The sequence below is a fragment of the Danio aesculapii genome, chromosome 17 (assembly GCF_903798145.1).
Source record: "Danio aesculapii chromosome 17, fDanAes4.1, whole genome shotgun sequence".
Taxonomy (NCBI): Eukaryota; Metazoa; Chordata; class Actinopteri; order Cypriniformes; family Danionidae; genus Danio; species Danio aesculapii.
The window spans coordinates 8,051,382-8,071,683 of NC_079451.1; the positions used below are offsets into that span (position 1 = coordinate 8,051,382).

General features: G+C 36.1%; 1 protein-coding gene across 2 annotated transcripts in view; it reads right to left on the reverse strand.

Moving 5' to 3' along the window:
- Positions 1–20,302, reverse strand: part of crim1 (cysteine rich transmembrane BMP regulator 1 (chordin-like)) — a 313,308-nt gene that overhangs the window by 107,675 nt on the left and 185,331 nt on the right. For both annotated transcript variants that reach the window (XM_056477346.1, XM_056477345.1), the window contains exons 6-7: positions 8,302–8,484; positions 1,295–1,492 (exon numbers count right to left, since the gene is read on the reverse strand). In XM_056477346.1, the coding sequence (XP_056333321.1) occupies positions 1,295–1,492; positions 8,302–8,484 (381 nt within the window). The remainder of the gene's footprint in view (positions 1–1,294; positions 1,493–8,301; positions 8,485–20,302) is intronic.

A 20,302-nucleotide genomic window follows, 5' to 3' on the forward strand; every position in this document is an offset into this window, starting at 1 on the left:
ATAGAGAGGGATCATTAGCAGCCAATGACTGGTAAAGGCCAATGAAATAATTTGGCCAGGACACTGAGGTTACACCACTACTCTTTATGAGGAGTGCCATGGGATTTTTAAATACCCCAGAAAGTTGGTTTGATGTGCCCCTGCGACTATACTTGGGAATTGAAACCCACACAGACCACAGGATAAGCAGCCCCCTGCAGGCTTCACTAACACCATTTCCAGAAGTAACCTAGTTTCCCAGAAGGTCTCCTACCCAGGTTCTGACCTGACTCATCCCTGCTTAGTTTCAGTGGGCAAACAGTATTGGGCTGCAGAGTAATATCAAAGACTACAGAATACACAAGATGTGTTACTTGTATTGTTTTAAATGGGAAACAAATCCAACAATCAATATGCCAAACCCCACTTTCTAGTAAAGGAGCCAATCATTGCTTACTATAGACCAGTGGTTTTCAAACTCGGTCCTGGAAGGCCGGTGTCCAGGAGATTTTAGCTCCAACTTGCCTCAACACACCTACAGGCATGTTACTTTGCAGGACAACGGCCCTCCAGGACCAACTTTGAGAACCCCTGTTATAGACTGACAATTCTACAGGTAAGACGCTTGGTCCATTTGAGTGTTTAACTCTTTGGGATCTCAGCAAACACACTGAAATCTCTGTGAATACTTGTCTCACAGACATAAGAAACATATTGACTGTACATAAAGCTTGAATTCTTTGTTTAAAAGCTAAATAAATATGAAATTACTAATAAAGCATTTGAATAATTGCTGTTAAATTACTTGTACTGTGGTTTTCTACTATTACACATGCATTTTGCCATTAATGGTGTACCTGTAAGCATAGAAATGAATTATTCTGGGCAATTGATGACGTCTAGGTTTTAATTTTAGAGGTAACCATGAGATGCCATGAAGGCAACTAGAAATGCCCAAATAATAATAATAATAAAAATGTGTGCCCAGTTTATGGACTACTTTTATATGGAGAGAGTAAACAGCAACTTTTGTAAAACATAACAGCAACACTTAAACTGTAGCTCCACTATAATATTGGTTGACCATAAAATGAAAATGACTACAGAATAATTTAGTGTACTTCGCTAAAGCAATGCAATTCAAAGAACATGATTCATACTAAAATGGCGTTATGACTACAATCAGACACATTTCCTATCACATAATTACAAACATTTGTTCTCATACTTCAATAGAGAATGTTTCAGGTCCAAAAATTATACACTCAACAGAAAATAACTCCAACCAACATTCATAAAGTTAATCTGTTCTTACCCTCACACACGGGACAGCACTCTCCGGGCACAGTGACAGGATTGAGGCAGCTGTGGCCGCAGGCAGCTGCCACACAGCGGGCATCTCCACTCACACACTGGCAGAAGGTGCAGTCGTCCTCGCGCCAATGGTCACCGTGAGCCAAGATTTGCCCATTCACATAGCAGCCGGCTAAACTGAGCACCGGGTAGATGGGGTCTATAAAAAAAGTTAAGAGAACAATGAATGACATAATGAGAGCCACCACACAACAGTTCTGATATCTCATAAACGTACCCTGCTAAAAAAGTCAGTTTAAGATGTTTTAAAAAGTGCCAGATTTAGAATAGGGCAGATGTTTTTTTGACCACCTTAGGTTACGGCTAACAGGTGGCTGGTTTGTTGATAAGTTTAAGACCATCTGGAAGTTTGCACTAACCAATGACCGGCTTGGACCAGCTAATGACCAACTTAGATCATTTAATGGCTAATGGACCAGCAAATGACCAGCCTGGGCCACTGTAGCTGATACTCAGCGTGGACTAGCTGAGGACCAGCCAAGACCATCCACTAATAATTTAGATTAACTATTGACTAGTCTGCTGATTCCAAACATAGACTAGCTAATGATGAATGTTGACTATTTAATGATCACCTTGACCCAATAAAAACCAACTGCTGACTATCCTGGATTAGCAAATATGTAACATAGATAAGATAATAACCATCTTACTTAATCTATTGATGAGCTTGACTAAAACCGTACATCTGAACTACCTAATGCCCAGCCTATACTAGCTAATACCAAGATTTGACCAACCAATATTTAGCTTATACTAAACAATAGCTAGCTAATGACCCGTTTAATCCATCTAGTGATCAGCCTGGACCAGTTTGGAAAGTATTGACTTGCCTGAACTAGCTAATACTCAACATTAAAAATCCAATGACTAGCTTTGACCATTCAAAAATTGATTTGGACCAATTTTGACCAACTAATGACTGGCCTGAACAACGATATTGGCTAGCCTGTACCATCAAATGATAAAACTAAACCAACTAACAACCAGCACGGGTAAGTTATTTCAAAACAGCTTTGTTCATCTTATGATCAGCTTGAACCAACTTATGACCAGCCTGAACTAGTTATTACTATAACATAGATATAAGATAGCTAATGACCAGCGTAATGATCAGCTCGGACCAGTTATTAATTAATGACTACAGCTTGAAAAAGACCAAACAATGACTTGCTTACAAGTTTAGAGCGTTTAATGTTTAGTTTGGACACATGTGGCACTACTTTCACTGTTGCAAGACTTGATTGATTTTGTTCATTCATACTGTTCTGTGTTCCACAGTACCATGTTTACAAACATTGAACATCTTAAGATGGATTTTCCAGCAGGGTCAGTGTTTATATATGACAACATATGTGAAGCATGAGCCAACTAAGCAGTACTAAAGAGCAGGCCATTATATCTAAAGGTCATAGTTGCTTGATGAATTTTCTTGTCTGAAACAGTGATTTCAAAAGAACCTGCTCAATAGGGGGTTTCACTTGAGGGCGAATCATTTCACCACAACAATTTCGCATCAGGTTCAAGTTGGTCATGAAATTGAAACCAATCAAAAAGCAATTTGGTTTGAAAGTGACTTTTGTGTGAGCTGTTCTACATTCCAGTTACAGTATAAACAAGAGACTGTAGTACAGACCATTTTTGCTGGTGTAATTTGATTAAAATGACCACATTTTAAAGCGATAGTTCCCCCCAAAAAAGCGATTTTTCATTTTATTTGAATGCAAAAGAAGATGTTTTGAAGAAAGCTGGAAAACTGAAAAATTCTTAGTAGGAAAAAACTAATTCTATGGAAGTCAATCACAGGTTTCCAACATATCTTCTTGTGTGTCAGAATGAACAACATTTTGACTTCATTGTATATAACATCACAAAGTCTCTATATGGAAAATTCAAACATGAACTTGTATGTCTTCAGCAGGCAGTGGACGTCAACATGATATCAGATTGACATTGTTTGGAATGAAAATCAGCTTGACGTCAGAACCCAAGCCTGAAATCAACCAAATATCATTGTCTAATGATGTTACAGCTTGACGTTGTGTGGACGTTATCACTATGACATCTATCAGACGTTGGATCTTGGTTGCCAAATGTCAATATTTGACGTCAAAATAACGTTTAATTAAGATGTTGGTTTAACCCCGCTCTTTTGTGCGCGACCCAACATGCTCTTCACTTTCCTCCACAACACCTCCCTCTCTCCTCTGGTAACATGCCAGATCTGTTACCCCGATCTGTTCTGGGACCTCACAATTTACAAATCAAGCACTGATTACATGTATCAAATATCTTTATGGGGCCCAAATGCCTTAAAGTAGCTTGAACCCCAATAACTGTTGCTTGTGAATGGGTCCAACCTTCTTCAAAATATCTTCTTGTGTGTAACAATGAACAAATTGGTTTGGAACAAGTCATGATTAAGTAAATGATGATAGAATTTTCATTTTTGGGTGAACTATCCCTTTAAGTCAATGGTTCTCAATCAGGAGCCCAGCAAATGTCTAAGGGGCCACAAAATGACTTAATTTAAATATGAAATAATAAAAATAAGGCTAAATAAGTCATGTATTTCCAGAGCAGGAAAGTCAGTAAGTTAAATAACTTTCAAAACTCTGTAGCCATTTTTATAGTATTTAGTAAAGATATTTATTAAAAACCCAAATTCAGTACATGATCAACAGCTAAAAATGTCACGAGGCTTTAAATTATTGTAGTGGACAATGGAGGGCACTTGTGGAGTAAGTACGTTTGAAAACCATTGCTTTAAGATGTCAATTAAAATGATTTATGCTCTTCATAAGCCAAAGCCGCCAATGAATGAGCATATGGATTCATACAGGCTTACATTTATGTAAGCCATCTAACTTTAGTTGGCCGATTTCATTTGTTTAATTCATCACAGTAAAGGTCTCAAGAGTAAAGCTACAGGGAAACGGCGGAGTTTCACTTTAATTAACTACATAACAGCAAAATCATTCGCAAACTAATTTCAACATGACCACGATCTGATAAATATAACATGAGTGGAAAGTGTAGCCAGGCAATTCCAAGCTATAATATATTGGACAACAGAACCTACCCACAAGAGAAGCATAGCAATCGAAATTACATGCTCCCTGGCAGCCTATTATAGGTTGTCTACAAAATAAAACAATGAACAGTTTCCCTGAACTAATTAGCCCTGGATGCTCATTGAATTGGGAGAATACAAGTGCACTAAGAATTTATCCCACAAATTCGACATTCAATTGGCAGAATCTTCCTCATCAGGTAATGTAAAATGCGCAATATCCTCAGAGAAGTTTAGAAAAAACAAAAAAACAGTCACGCCATAATTGCTTTAGAATCTAGTTTTAGACCTGGATGACATTTTTCATTAAAATTCACAAAAATCACCTCAATTACAGGCAGAGCATCAACAGCAAATGCGAAACAGGCCCTAAGGCACAAAGCTAATGCTAAAGACAGCTTGATAACATTTGGAATAAAGGTGCACATTTGCCTGCTCACGCTCTCAGTTTCTGAAGAACTGTGATTTTTTTATCTAAACCCATTTTAATTGCTAGAATTTTCAAAGAACATTATGCTGCTTGAACAAAAAAGATCAATACATTAGTTGTAGAGACTTTGTAATGTTACATAAATGACATACAAGTTCATATTTAGACATCATATACGCAATATATATTATGAAATGCTGCAATGCAATGCATATTTTAACTTTTAATTTAAATTTTTAGCCCTCTTGAATTGTAATTCCCCCCCCCTAACTTCTGTTTAACTTATTTCTTGTATTAATATGTATAAATATATTTATATACTATTTACTAATACAAACAGTCAGATATATGTACCTTTAAACAACACAAGCATTTATAGCACATAAACAAATATAAATATCCCGTTTGTTTTCAAAGCCTTGTCTTGGTCACGCGCTCAACAGAAAGGGCTGCGATTGGCTTTTACGCACTGGCGCTCTTTACAGATGTATTATGAAATGCTGTAATGCATATTTTAACTGGGATAACAAATATGTACATGTATATTCAAATATATTTCATATACACATATTGGATATATGACACATTTTGTATTTGTGCAATTCTAATATGAACTCGTATGTCATATACAGTTGAAGTCGAATTTTTAGCCCTCTTGAATTGTAATTTTTTTCCCCCAACTTCTGTTTAACAGAAAGAATATTTTTTCAACACATTTCTAAACATAATAGTTTTAATAACTTATATCTAATAACTGATTTATTTTATTGTTGCCATGTTGACAGTACATAATATTTTACTAGGACTGCACGATTTGAAGAAAAAGTCTAATTGCGATTTATCAACATTGCGATTTAAAATGTGATTTACTCTAATTTCATAAAAGAGCTGGAAACGGTTTGCTCCGCTCTGGCATTATTCACCGATGAGTGACGTGGATACAGATAAACAGCTGCGGTTACAGTCTATATGTGCGTATATTACAGCTGATCCGTGGTAGAGAAAACTAACACTGCAGAGTAACACACTCATGTGTATGGATCCACAAGTATTGCTGTAACAGCCGAGAGAGGTTACGTTACCTCACGCAAGCAGGTCAAAGGTCTGCTGGTGGGTTCTGCTGTAACAGTTGTCTGCTTTTTAAGTAACGTTAGTTGAATTGTTTTAATACCAGCGCTCACCTCCTTCGCCACAATAATAATCGAAATAATTGCAGCTTTTGTGATTTGAAGATTTTCAAAATGTGATTTTCTGTTTAAAATCGATTAATCGAGCAGGCCTAGGAAATACTGTTTGCTCTATTAAACATAATAGTTTAGACTTCACTGTATGTAACGTTACAAAGTCTCTATGTGTAAAGTTCAAACACAAACCTATATGTGCCTAGCAGGCACAGGACGTCAACATGACGTCAGATTGATGTTGTGCCCCTACGTCGTTGGGACATTGAATTTTGTTTGAAATGAAAATCGGGTTGATGTCAGAACTCAATGGCAGGTCAATGTCCAATGTCCAACATCCAACCTAAAATCAACCAAATATCAAAGTCTAATGGTGCGTTCACACTAGATGCGTATGAACCATCAAGCGTGAGTAATTTACATGTTAAGTCAATGTAAAGACGCGAATAGACATCCTGCGGTGCGATTCGCACGAACGAAGCGGCATGAGTTGAGCGTTTTGCGAGTTTGACATACTTAACGCGTGAATTGCGTGATTCAAGTTGGAAAATCTGAACTGTTGTAATCTGAACCAATCAGGAGCTTGCTCTTTAGAGATGTGAACCTACACTGGTCTCACGGTTCGGTTCGGTTACGATTATGCCATCGATTCGGTTCAATTCGATATCTCGGTGCATTGACGATGCTTACCATACACAATTTTATATTTTTTTCACAGCACAACAATTCTTGTATTAATATGTATAAATATATTTATATACTATTTACTAATACAAACAGTCAGATATATGTACCTTTAAACAACACAAGCATTTATAGCTCATAAACAAATATAAATATCCCGCTTGTTTTCAAAGTCTTGTCTTGGTCACGCGCTCAACAGAAAGGGCTACGATTGGCTTTTACACACTGGCGCTCTTCACTGATGAGTGACACTGATAAACAAAAGCAGCGATCACAGCTGATCTATGATAGACACGGTGGAGAAAACTCTGCAGACATGTGCTTGTGTCTGTATCCAGAAGTATCGATGTAACAGCCGATAGGAGAGGACACATCACGCCAGCAGGTCAAATGGGCCACAGTGAGAGAGAGAAATGGAGTTTACTTTCATTTTCTCAATCGCAGTCAAATATGGGGGATTCTGCTGAAATTGTGCACAGTTTCTGCGTTTTTAAGTAGTTGGAGCATTGTACATACTTGCGCTTGCCTCCCGCTCGACATATGACATGTGAGATAAACCCGCTCGACATACAAGATAAATGACATCGGTACATAATAAACAGTTATAATTATTACTGAACTGATACCGAATTGTCCACGTCTGCATCGCGGTGCACCAAAGAAACAATTAATTTTGACACGCCTATTGCTCTTGTAGGGGCGTGATTGTGCAGTTAGTGTCCCAAGGGGAAATCCTCCTGCCGACACCAGACAACAGCTCATTAAACTGGCCTCATCTCAGTAGGAAGCACCGCTGAAAGCCTCCATCATCCAGGTAGAGTTGATGAATTCACAGAGCTGGGTGCACCTCTGTACGGATCTAGTGGACTCAGACACGGCGCCAAATGAATCTAAGCTGATTTTCAGCCTACCTAAAGCATATAAACACAGCTTTTCTCTCGATAAAAAAAATAATAGCCATTTAGCAACAAAACTAGAGTCACCAAGCAGACAAAGGCCCAGGCCATGATGATGGTGATGATGAATCCAAGTCTATTGTCAAGTGAATTTGACTGACGAATGAAGCGAATTTGACGTGCGAATGGTGCGAGTGAACTCAAAAATGTCTATTTACGTGCAAATAATGCAATTTATTTACATGTGCCGCATCTGGTGTGAACACAGCATAATGATGTTACAGTTTGAAGTTGTGACGTCTATCAGACGTTGGATTTTGGTTGCTATACCTGACGAATAAATGTCAGTATTTGACATCAATATGACGTTGGTTTTAGATGTTGGCTTGACCTTGGATTTTGGTCAACGCAACCTAAAATCAACCAAATATCAACGTAATTTGATGTCGTTTTTGCACGTCAAAATAACGGTTGTCCTCAGACGCTGACTAGACATTGAATTTTGGTCACCTGACATCACGACCTAAATCTAACCTAATATTAATGTCTTTATTTGGGTCGTATATGTAATTTGCACATAATTTAATCTATCATATGGAGCCCAAAGGCCTTAAAGTGGCTTGAACCCCAATAACTGTTGCTTGTGGTGGCTTTTTTTTTTTGCAAATGCAAAGGTCATCTTACCTTCACAGACAGGACAACACTCTCCATCAGGAACATAGTAGCGATCGCAGTGCAGGACGCCACACTGGGCCGTGAAGCACACAGATACACCACCCTGACAGCGGCAAAAGCGGCAGGCGTCCATCCTGAACATGTCTCCATCATGGTACTCCACACCGTTAAAAGTGCAGGCCGGCTTTGTCTCTGCAAAACACAGTAATCAGGACACAGTGCATTAGAGGTTGTCGCATGTATGACTGACAGCACAACAAAACAAACAGGGTCTTGATAACAGGGCCAAGAAGAATAGTTAGTTATGGGGTACGCAGGGAACTAAACGTTGTGCATTTGTGTCCGGGAGAGCTTTTAGCAGCTCAGTTTCAGATAGCTGCGGAATTGATGCTCAACGGTCACCATGGCAACCGCTAGGTACCTAATTCTCCTTTCAGCTCATGCATTACAATGCCTGCACTTGTGTATATGGGAACGGGCTGCTGTTTTTGGTCTAAAATGAAGCTTAATGATGATATATTTATGTACATATATTCGCACCTTGATGACTTCTGTTAATATGGTGTTCAGAGATAACGTGCTTTGAATGGGGGCCTCTAACAAAGAATAATCACCTTTAAAAAGGACACTGAACTGCAATTTTTTTTTGTTTTTGTCGTGCCTTCTTTTTTATTATGAATTATTCAGTTTTGATTAATCTCATACTTTTGAAGGTAACACGAATTAACACATTCCGTTCACAAGAAAGAAAACCAATTAACGGATTACGAGTAGACTCAAATGAAAACACTTTGTCAATTATCTAATGCGAGTTTAGTTTTTATGAATAAATTGGCAATAAATAGTGTTGAACGGATGAATGTGTCAAAGTTTAATCAAGTTTTGCACCATCCAAACAACAAAATCATATTTACAGCTTTAGATTTTGTTGCTAACTAGAACTTTTTCCTGTTTGTTTACTTTTTTTTTAAATGTAAAATAGGGCTGGACCGATAAATTATATAATATCAAATTGTGATAAAATTTATGTCAATAACAATGATAAGCTCTGGACTTTTTCACTCTATTTTGATCTAAGATCCAATCACACAGCAGAAATGTGCAACAATGGGAATCTAAAAGTGTGTTGATATTAGAGATGTATCAAATTTTCGGCCACCATTTAATGGACCTTCTAATTTTTGTGACTTTGTTGGGGTACTCTTTTAACCTCTTAAAGCATAGGTCTCAAACTGGATTCCTGGAAGGCTGCAGCTCTACACAGTTTTGCTCCAACCCTAATCAAACACAGCTGATCCAGCTAATAAAGGTGTTCAAGACTACTATGGACTATTAAGCAGGTGTGAGTTGGAGCTGGTTGGAGCTAAACTATGCAGAGCTGCGACTCCAGGAATTGAGTTTAAGACCCATGTCTTGAAGTCAAGTGCTATTTTGCGGTTTCTGCCTGGATTTTGCCTACCCAAATTCAAAAGCTTCACAAATCCACATGCAGAGGTGTAAATGCAAAAGTTTGGTATCATTTAAAAAAAAACTTTGAATTTTCTTAAAACACTGGTGAAAGTGATTAAAATAATTGTATATAACGTCTGTGTTATAATAAACCACTTCAAAAAAAGGAGCTTTTTTTGTTTGTAAACTTAAATTTGAAAGTGTACCTTTTAGGTTGTGTGTGATCTAGGTTGCTGTAATAATTTTGGTGCTTCCTGTACATGTCGGTAATTATAAGAAAAAAGAAAAATGCCTCTATCATAATCTATGCAAAAGTTATTCTATTCAAACTGAAGAACGGAACCACTTATGGGGTATTGGACCAGTACAGACCTTTAAAATTTAAAGAATGTGGAAGTAAGTTATGTCATAGACCCAGTACAATACGTTCAATATGGAAAATAATTATCGAGATAGCATTTTTGCCATATCGCCCAGCCCAAATTTAACATTAAGACTACTGAACATCGTTCCATAATTTAAAGAAGTTACTAAACTGTTATTCAGTATTAACATTATTTTCAGTATTTATATTTATAACAGTAATTATAGTTATAGTATATGTAGTAATATTAGTTATCTATCATTTAATTGATATATCATTTGATGACATTGTAGGGATTGAGAAAAGGATAAACGTTGATCCACGCTGAGATGGATTGGAAGGTTGGAATGTAGAAATCCGAATTCTTCAACATATTTAAAGAACCATATAAACTATTAAAATACTTTGCTAGTTTATACTTTGTCCCTGTCCTTCAAAACCACAAGGTTTTACTAATTTAGCAGCCAGACATTTTTAATCAGTAAGAATTTTAGCATGAACTTTCATTCTTTTTTATAATTTCATTACTTACCAAAATTTTAATGGGTTTTTAAAATTTTTACAAAAAATTGTTTTGATATTAAAAAAAATACTGCCAACGTTTTATTCAAATCAGTCATCGAAACCAAGCTAAAGACAGGAGAGAAGTGAACTGAAAACAATAAAGAACAAACTCTTTATAATAATAATAATAATAATAATAATAATAATAATAATAATAATAATAATAATAAATTATTTATTATAATTATAAATAAATGTATTCATTTATTCATTCATTTTCTTTTCGGCTTAGTCTCTTTATTATTCTGGGGTCGCCACAGCGGAATGAACCGCCAATTTATCCAGCATATGTTTTACACGGCGGATGCCCTTCCAGCTGCAACCCATCTCTGGGAAATAAATCAATATTTTTTATAATAATTTATATTATTATTATTATTATTATTATTATTATATTATTATTATTACAATATTATTATTATTATTATTATTATTATTATTATTTCTATTATTTAGGGTTCATATGGTGCTGGAAATTTAAATTTAATATAGTGTTTTCAATATCTGAAAAGCGCTTAGATTTTAGAGAAAGTGATTGAAACTGCTTGAAAACGTATTTCACCTTACTAAAGTGGTAATAATAATTAATATTATTATTTATAATAATTAATAACATTTAAATAAACCACAGATCTTAATACAGAGGGTAAAAAATGCAATCACATTTTCTAAAAAATAAAATAAAATAAAAAATGTAACTCAAAGCTTCCACGGAGGTGCGAATCCAATCGCAGATTTATTTACGATGATCGTAAATCAGGTAAGAGTCAACAACAGAAGCAATCGGGTACATATAGATAATCCAGAAGTCGTCATCAACAAACAGGCATTTAGTCAACAATGAAGAAAAGTAAGATAAACTAAAAACAAGGTTAGGAGTACTGTAGATAACATAAAACACAAGAATCAAAGAGCACAGCTAGACAAGGAAATGAAAATGCTACGTAAAGTTACAAGTTCGTTATAACTAACAAAACAAACAAGCAAACAACACTCAGCAATGTGTATGAGCAAATGTGGTCTGTGTAATGAGTCCCTGAGCAGCTTCAGCTGTAAGTGTGTGCACGGTGCATGATGTGATCTGTAGTCCAGTTGGTGGCAGAGTTGTAGTTCTTCAGTGATCTGCAGTAGCTAGATCGCTGGTGACTGTAACAAACATACTGCATCTGATATATTATAATTAAGAATGTGTATGTATGAAAATACTGTATATAACTTTACAAGCTTAAAGTAAAGTGCTTCAAAAGTGCTTAAATTTGACTTTAGAACCATAATGATGATGATAATAATGATAATTATTTTTTTTATGTAGATAAATTCATGTAAAACCCTTTTGGAGTAAAACTATGAAATAAAGTAATGTTTAAATATTTATTTTTCACCTACAAAGTTTACAAAATGATTCCTAATATATTATTAGTACACCAAAACATGTTTGACTTAGAAAACGCACACCCCTCCTCTCCCCTTCTCCTTACAGAATATTTAATACCGCCAAACACGTCCTTGAAAACACCTCTGACCACAACAAATCTGACAGACACGAGTCGTGTGAATGAACCCTTGGCCTCTGACAAACAAGAGGCCTTGGAACGTTCTATAAAAATCCTTTCAATTGAGAGACTGACAGAATATCAAAGCCATCCATTAAAAGAGGAATTATTAGAAACCTGAAGCCAGCACACAAAAAAGCACCCTGAGCCAAGCAAGAATTGATCTCCGCACGCTTAGCCGTTGAAAGATCAGCCAAATGAGATGCACAGGGTTTTTAATTCTACTGAATAATTTTGTCAATTAGTAGAGGCTCAATGAATTACCCAATAATCCGGTGTGGCAACTGTGAGGTTGTCACACTAGACAGGCTTCACAGAGGACTGTGCGAATTTGCTCAGTTTTCTAATCAAAGCTTCTTTTTTTTTTGGTTCCATCAGCCTGAGTCCGTCGCTCTCCTCGGGGTGACTGCTACCACTGCTGAGAGCGGCGAATAATTGGAAGGAACTGCTTAAAAATCAATGCGCGAAAGGAGGAAGAAGAAAAAAAAACTTTTAAAAAGTAATAAAAGAAATAACCCCCTGCCATTAGACAGAACTAAAGGAATCGAATGCTAAAAGGAGCTGTAAAGGTTCAGTACAGATGTCTGTGAAAGGACAGCTCTCTGCTAGTGTATTATGTCAAGTGTCTTCTTGTGTTAACAGGTGTTGTATGATGTTAATGATACAGTATGCCAGAAGGATGAGCAGGAGGATTTAGAGCTGTTATTAATGAAATACAGCAGATAACAGGTTTAAGTGTATATCACACTTCTTTTTTTTTTTCAGGAACAGAAGCTATTGGAGTTTTGCTAGCTGTGCAATTAGTGCAGGGATAGCAGGTTATCAAGAGGTCATTAGTTTTAGTGTGCAATATAAGTTCTTGAAGAGATTACAAGAAATTACTTGCTACAGTTAACACCAGTGATAACAGTGCATCAATACTTCCTGGGAGGCACAAGTAATATTTATATGTAGTGAAATATGTTTCAGACGTAAATTAATAAAAAATTTGTTTAAAAAATTCAATCAACAATGCTGATTCATCCAGTAGCAAAGTATAACTGAGAGACTGACTTCGGAATTTATTTCATTTTTAATATTTTGCTAAAATTGTATTGTTTTTATGCTATAAACATTTCGCTATAACCTTCAGAAACCTTCAACTGGATTTTTTTCCAAAACTGACTTTAGTAAATTTGTTGAATTCAAACAGATTAAGCTAAGCTATTTTTTTTTATCTGATTTAAAAAACATGATTTGAAACATGTTTTGGTGTACTAATACTATATTAGGAATCATTTTGTTACTGTGTGGGGAAAATTTTAATATTTAAACATTACTTTTTGATAGTTTTACTCAAAAAGGATTTTACATGATTTTATCTACACAAAAAATAATAATCATCATTATTATCATCATCATCATGGTTCTAATGTCAAATTTAAGCTCTTTTGAAGCACTTTACAAGTTTGGCAAATTACATATTTACATACACACACATCCTTCATTATAATATATCAGATGCAGTTTGTTATAATATTTTATAGTATCCTTTTTGAGTAAAATGTGATTGCATGTTTTACTATCTTTATTAAGATTTTTATTTTATTTAAATATTTAATTAGGGCAACGCAGTGGCACAGTAGGCAGTGCTGTCGCCTCACAGCAAGAAGGTCGCTGGTTCTAGCCTCGGCTGGGTCAGTTGGCGTATTTGTGTGGAGTTTGCATGTTCTCCCTGCGTTCGTGTGGGTTTCCTCCGGGTGCTCCAGTTTCCCCCACAGTCCAAAGACATGTGGTACAGGTTAATTGGGTAGGCTAAATTGTCCGTAGTGTATGTGTGTGTTTAAGTGTTTATGTGTTTCCCAGTGATGGGTTGCCGCTGGAAGTTCATCCATTGCATAAAACAAGTGCTGGATGAGTTGGCGGGTTCATTCTGCTGTGGCGACCCCAGATTAATAAAGGGACTAAGCCGAAAATAAAATGATTGAATGAATTACACAATTCACCTATAGCGCATGTTTTTGGACTTGTGGGGGAAACCGGAGCACCCGGAGGAAACCCACACGAACACGGGGAGAACATGCTAACTCCACACAGAATTACCAAGTGACCCAGCGCTACCCACTGCACCACCCTGTTTTAAGTTTAATACACTTAAATTTGTAAAAACTAATAAGTTAACTCAATTCCTTCAAGTTGTCCCAACATGATTGTGTGGAACTTAGCATTTTTTACAGTGTATTTTTTTGTGCTCAACAAAATCATAAAGGTTTTAAAACTCAAGAGGGGAAATTAATGATGACGTAATTTTCATTTTCTGCTGGTGAACTATCCCTTTAATACAGCATTTCAGTCATATTTGTGGGTCTGTGTAAAAAGGTATTGTTTTGACAATATTACCATCAGTACAAACGAATACATTTTTACATACATTTTTAAGTACATTGCTTTTTATGTAAACGCAGGGCTTAATTTGTGCCGTCACAAGCCAGATCTGGATCCGGCACCTATTAAATGTGATCTGACACCTCATTTTACCGACCCCCCCCCTCCCACCCTGCTTTTCACTTTTGTCCACGACTCCCCAACCCTCTTCACATTCATCTGCAAAGCCCCTCCCACCTCCTCTCCCTCTTCACTTTCATATGCAACAGAACACACCCCCCCCCCTCTCTTCACTTTCATCCGCGACCAAACCACTCTTACTACCTTTACTAAACTATCAATATGCCCAACATATTTTATATTTTTATTGCCTCAACGCATATCCTACCAATACCATTCTAACTCAATTACCCATTATATTCTGTCCATTCTCAATCAATCCCCTTTATCCTACATACATATTCTCTACACAATTAACTATTACCAATACCATTAACACAGTCAAAATGCTGAAGTTCACAACATTGGCCCTATGCCTGCAACAAACAGGATTACACTTGAGACTTAATTTAAATCCCCCTCGTGACCTCATTATGAAAATAATTACATGGAGTGGTGGAAACATAAAAAAGCTGATCATATATACTTTGAATGCAATTGTTGAGGTATACCCCTCCAAGCCCTTATGTTTGTTTAAAACTAAACTGTGGAAAGGAGCTCCACTTGAAACTTCTGTACGGTCTGCAATGTAACATCTCATGCTTTTCATCATGAGCTGCGATAATCATTTATCTTAATGACTAATAACTGATTGCTTCTAATGTGCCTCATCCCACAGCATCCCCATAGTGCGCCCACAGCCAGGTGATGTCATGTCAGAGGTGAATAATTAGCATGGATGTGAGTGATAGTCGCGTCGCTGTCTTGACCTTCCCAGATGTTCAGTTCAATGGCTTTACCCAATGGATCTAATTCTGTAAAAATGACACAAGTGGCCCCAACGCAGTTTCTGCATCTGTTTCTATTGGTTGGTGCTTGTTCTTGCCAACTGAACACGCTGGATTGATGTTTGCTGGGTCTTGAAATGTCTGAAAAGCGATGTATTATATTCTGGCGACTGTCAGCATTGGCTGCTATCTGTTGGTATACAGCACTACTAGCATAATCAAAGAACAAACTGCTGGGATGCCATTTTGAAGTATATCAGCCCAAAACTTTGTTTATTTGTAACCTCTGCTAGGGAAATTAGTCACATGGACTGGTAACAAGCTACTGTACATTGTAAAAAGTGATTAGTTCACTTTAATTAAAAAAAAAAAGAGCAAACCTATTGCTTCTAAAGTGATTAGTTGACTTTACCTTAATCCTTTTGTACTGTTGGGGATGTTTTCATCCACTCTGGGGTGATTTTGTGTCTTAATTTGGCCATAACTTCTTCTGTGTTTCAGCTAGCAGAATGATTTTTGGTGACTAATCTTATTTTGACACATATTATGGGAAAATGCTTTGCATTTTTAAAAAAATTCAACAATACACTTTGGGCAAATTTACTCTCTTTTTGTTATGTTCCGGATGAAAATATCCACTAAATTTAACTGCTGTAAAAATGCATCAGATAAATATTTTTTCAATTTTTTTTAAACATAAATCTGTTAATCCACCTCGCTTAGACAATTTGCTAATCAATTGATTAGACAAAAACAAGATTTTAACTCTTTAATTGCCAAATTCATAAACAATGTCACTGATTTGGTGAAAAAAAACCACACAAAATGACGTATTTTCCATATAAAAAGTAATTGTGGACTGGATAATTAAAAACAAAAATTTCACATTTGTTTGATTACAAAACCATGACATCATATAATCATGCATTTTTGATTGTTGGTGGTTTTCCCTGTTGGGAAGAGGTCAAATGTTTAATTTTTACTGTTGATCATCAGTTGGCACTGTTAACCCTAGATTGTCCTGTGCACTGTGGTGGAAAGAGTATTAAAAAATCATACTCAAGTAAAAGTAACATTACTTGCCTAAAATTTAGAGCAAGTAGAGTAAAAGTATCTGTTGTTAATATTTCTCAAAGTATGAGTAAAAAGTAGCCCTTTCAAAAGCACTCAAGAGTAGTGAGTAGTTAGTATTACGCTGCAAAAAGCTTATGCATTTACATGTCATTTGTGGATGTGTGTAAACATAACATTCTGTAGTGCATCAAGTTATTGCCCAGCAGGCACACAACGTCATAAGACATTAATATTACGTTAGATTTAGGTTGTGATGTCAGGTGACTAAAATTCAATGTCTAGCCAGCGTCTAAGGAAAACGTTATTTTGATGTCCAATAGTGACGTCAAATGCCGTTAATATTTGGTTGATTTTTGGTTAATTTTAGTATGTGTTAAAAAAAACCAAAGTCAAGGCAACATCTTAAACCACCCACATAGCAAAATATCTCTGGCCCAGCTCTGGCCCACACAATCAGCTTTTGCTTGGCCCACATGCCGCAGTGAATTATGGCACATGACTGGACCATATCTGGCTTCCAGACAAGGGCCAAACACGGACCATATCTGGGCCAAGTCTCAGCCGAGTTAGTAACCCATAACTGAGCCTAAAATGGGCCAGATATGTTGGTGTGTCACGACTGCAATGAAAATGATAAAGCCATAAATCATTGCACTATAGGCTTGCTATGGGTGAGCTTTTTTCTCAAAGCGACCTGATTGGTAGAACTTTTTTCTTTATTTTAAAATAATAAAAATGTATTTTAAATGTGGGTCAGGACAGGCCAAACTTACATGGCCCACATATCAAGTATTAACATCTGGGCCAAATACTACATTTTACTTTTGGCCCGAGTATTGTTTGCCACCTTAAAGACGGTGCCACCTCTGCCAAACCAGGGCCAAGTTTGGCCCACATGCTGTATGCCAGTGCCGGATAAATGCCTGCTGTGCCAGATTTATGCCAAATCTGGGCCAGAATTCTTTGCTACCTGGGCAACGTCATTTTGATGTCAAATACTGACATTCATTTTTCAGGTGTGGCAAACAAAATTCAACATCTGATAGACGTCATAGTGGTAACGTCCACACAAATGTCAAACTGTAACATCATTAGATGTTGATATTTGGTTGATTTAAGGTTGGACGTTGGACAATGACATTGACCTGACGTTGAGTTCTGACGTCAACCTGATTGTCATTTCCAAACAAAATGCAGCGTCCCTATGACATTAGGGTACAATGTCAATCTGACGTCATGTTGACGTCTCGTGCCTGCTGGGTGTTTAACGCCATTTCGGTCATCATACAGTAAACATCCCTCATCTTCTCATCTGTGGCATGCATCTAAACAGCCTCTGGGTCAATGCGTGTAACGATTTTGGACATCTTCTTGGACACTTTTAATGCTTTCGAACAGTTTGCTGCAATTATAAATCGCTCATGTCTTGAGGAAGTTCATTATGATGTGATTTACCTTCTGTGTGCGATTTGATTGGACAGGAATCACAGGACTGATTTTTCTAATCCCCATAGACAGGAAATAATAAAGTAATGACTGCAGTTTGAAGGAAAGTAGTGGAGTAAAAGTACTAATACAGCATTAAAAATGTACTCAAGTGAGAGTAAAAGTGCACATTTTCAACTACTTAGTAAATTACAATTCCTGAGAAAAACTGCTCAATTACAGTAATTTCAGTATTTGTAATAAGTTACTTTACACCACTGCCTGTGCATTAACCCATTAGATCGGCCTGTGAAAAAAAGAAAAACCTTTCTGGAGTATAACAGCAAATTGAAGTGTGTGTATGCATGTCTGTGAGTGTATGAGAGTGTGAGAATGACCTTTGCGCACTTACCTTGATGTCTTCAAAATTAAATCAATATATGCATCTCAGCTCTCAGAACTACGTGGAGTAAATAAAAACAAAGATTGTGTATTTATGCACCATCAAATGTAGCTATAATGGAAGTCAATGAGGCAAAAACAACCACCAACAGTAAATTAGGGAGAAAAAAAATCTAAATCTAACAATGCATCAAAGCCAATGTTGTTTCTAATCATTCACATGTCCAAGACTGTGATCAAAGGTAAAAAAACACAGTCTACAATAATAATTTTGTGTGTGTTTTTTTTCCCCAACAAATCAGTGACATCATTTGTGAACTTGGCAATTAAAGAGTTAAAATCCTGTAATTTTCCAAACAATTAAGTAGTCTTGATCAGTACTGAGGTTGATTTATGGAAAAATAAAATAAAAAAGATCTGATGCATCAGCAGTTTTATTTCAGTGGATTTTTTCATTCCAAACATAAGAAAAGGGTAGTAAATTTAAACAGCGCCAAGGGTTAAAAGATGGCTCAAGATGTCGCCTTAAAATTAAGTTAATTAACAATGCGCATAATTGTAAAAATGAAGTGAAGTAAACGTATCCTTTCCAAGTTAAAACAGCTTTACTGAGTTAACTTGTCCCTTTACAGGCAACTGGTTCACTCGCTTTTTATAGTGTACAGGAAAAACAAAAAAGAAATCTGTTCATAAAACTGGTTCATTAAGCCCTTGCCCAAAGATCCCAATACTTCAAACAGCAATTTAACATCTAAATGCTGCAAAATACTAAATAATATAAATAGAATTCTTTTAAAATATAAATATAAATACTAAATACTGCATATATTGAAAACAGGAGGAGGCCTAAAATAACTCCATACTTTATTTTTATTCCCCATCCAAATGAAACAAAATGGCACTTGCCAGACAGGCAATACTTACTGTAAATCATCTTAGTGCTTGTCTCTGAATGCCTGTATAATTCTGTAACCAATCTATGAGTATGTTGTTATCTATTGCATTGAATGAAGCACTAAGAACAGGTAAAACTAATAGTGAGATGCAGCTTTGGTCTAATGCAAACAGCAGGTCATTTGTAATTTTATCAAGTGCAGTTTCTGTACTGTGATGGGGCCTGAAAGCTGACATTAATGTCATTAGCTTGCAAGAAGGGGCATAACTGTGCAGGCAGATCCTTTTCTAAACAAATGCGCTTTTTTTCGACCACACAACCGAGTTTAAAAACTGTTTTTGGCCATAAATCATACAATCAACTGATTCAATCACAAATGCCGATTCATCCACCTGAGACACTGACTACTGCATTTTAATTTCTAACATATAGTTATTGTTTTATATATATATATATATATATATATATATATATATATATATATATATATATATATATATATATATATATATATATTTATCCAATATATTTGGAGACACCTAAGAAGTTTTCTTGCACCTCAAGATCCTTGTCAAAGCTTTTAAGAAAATGTTCCACGGCAATTATATAACAAGTAGTTGTGCTCATTTTTAATTTTAAATTATACTGACATGTTTTAACATTTAATACTGTAAAGCAGCTTGCTTTAAAGCAATCTATGGTGTAAATGCTAAAAATATGTGATATTACAGTAAATCACTGCAAATGCTCAATTGCAAAGCTGGTGCACAAATCCATATTGCTATGCGCAGATGCTTTCTTAACAGCTGTTTTCTAAACTCTGCCATTTTTGTTGCTTTATTTATTCATAATTTGTATACTTTATTTGTTGCTAGGAAAAAAATACGTGCATCACATTTTAAAATATTCATCATTCTTTTTCCTTCAGCTTAGTGCCTTATTTATCAGGGGTCAACACAGCGGATTGAACCGC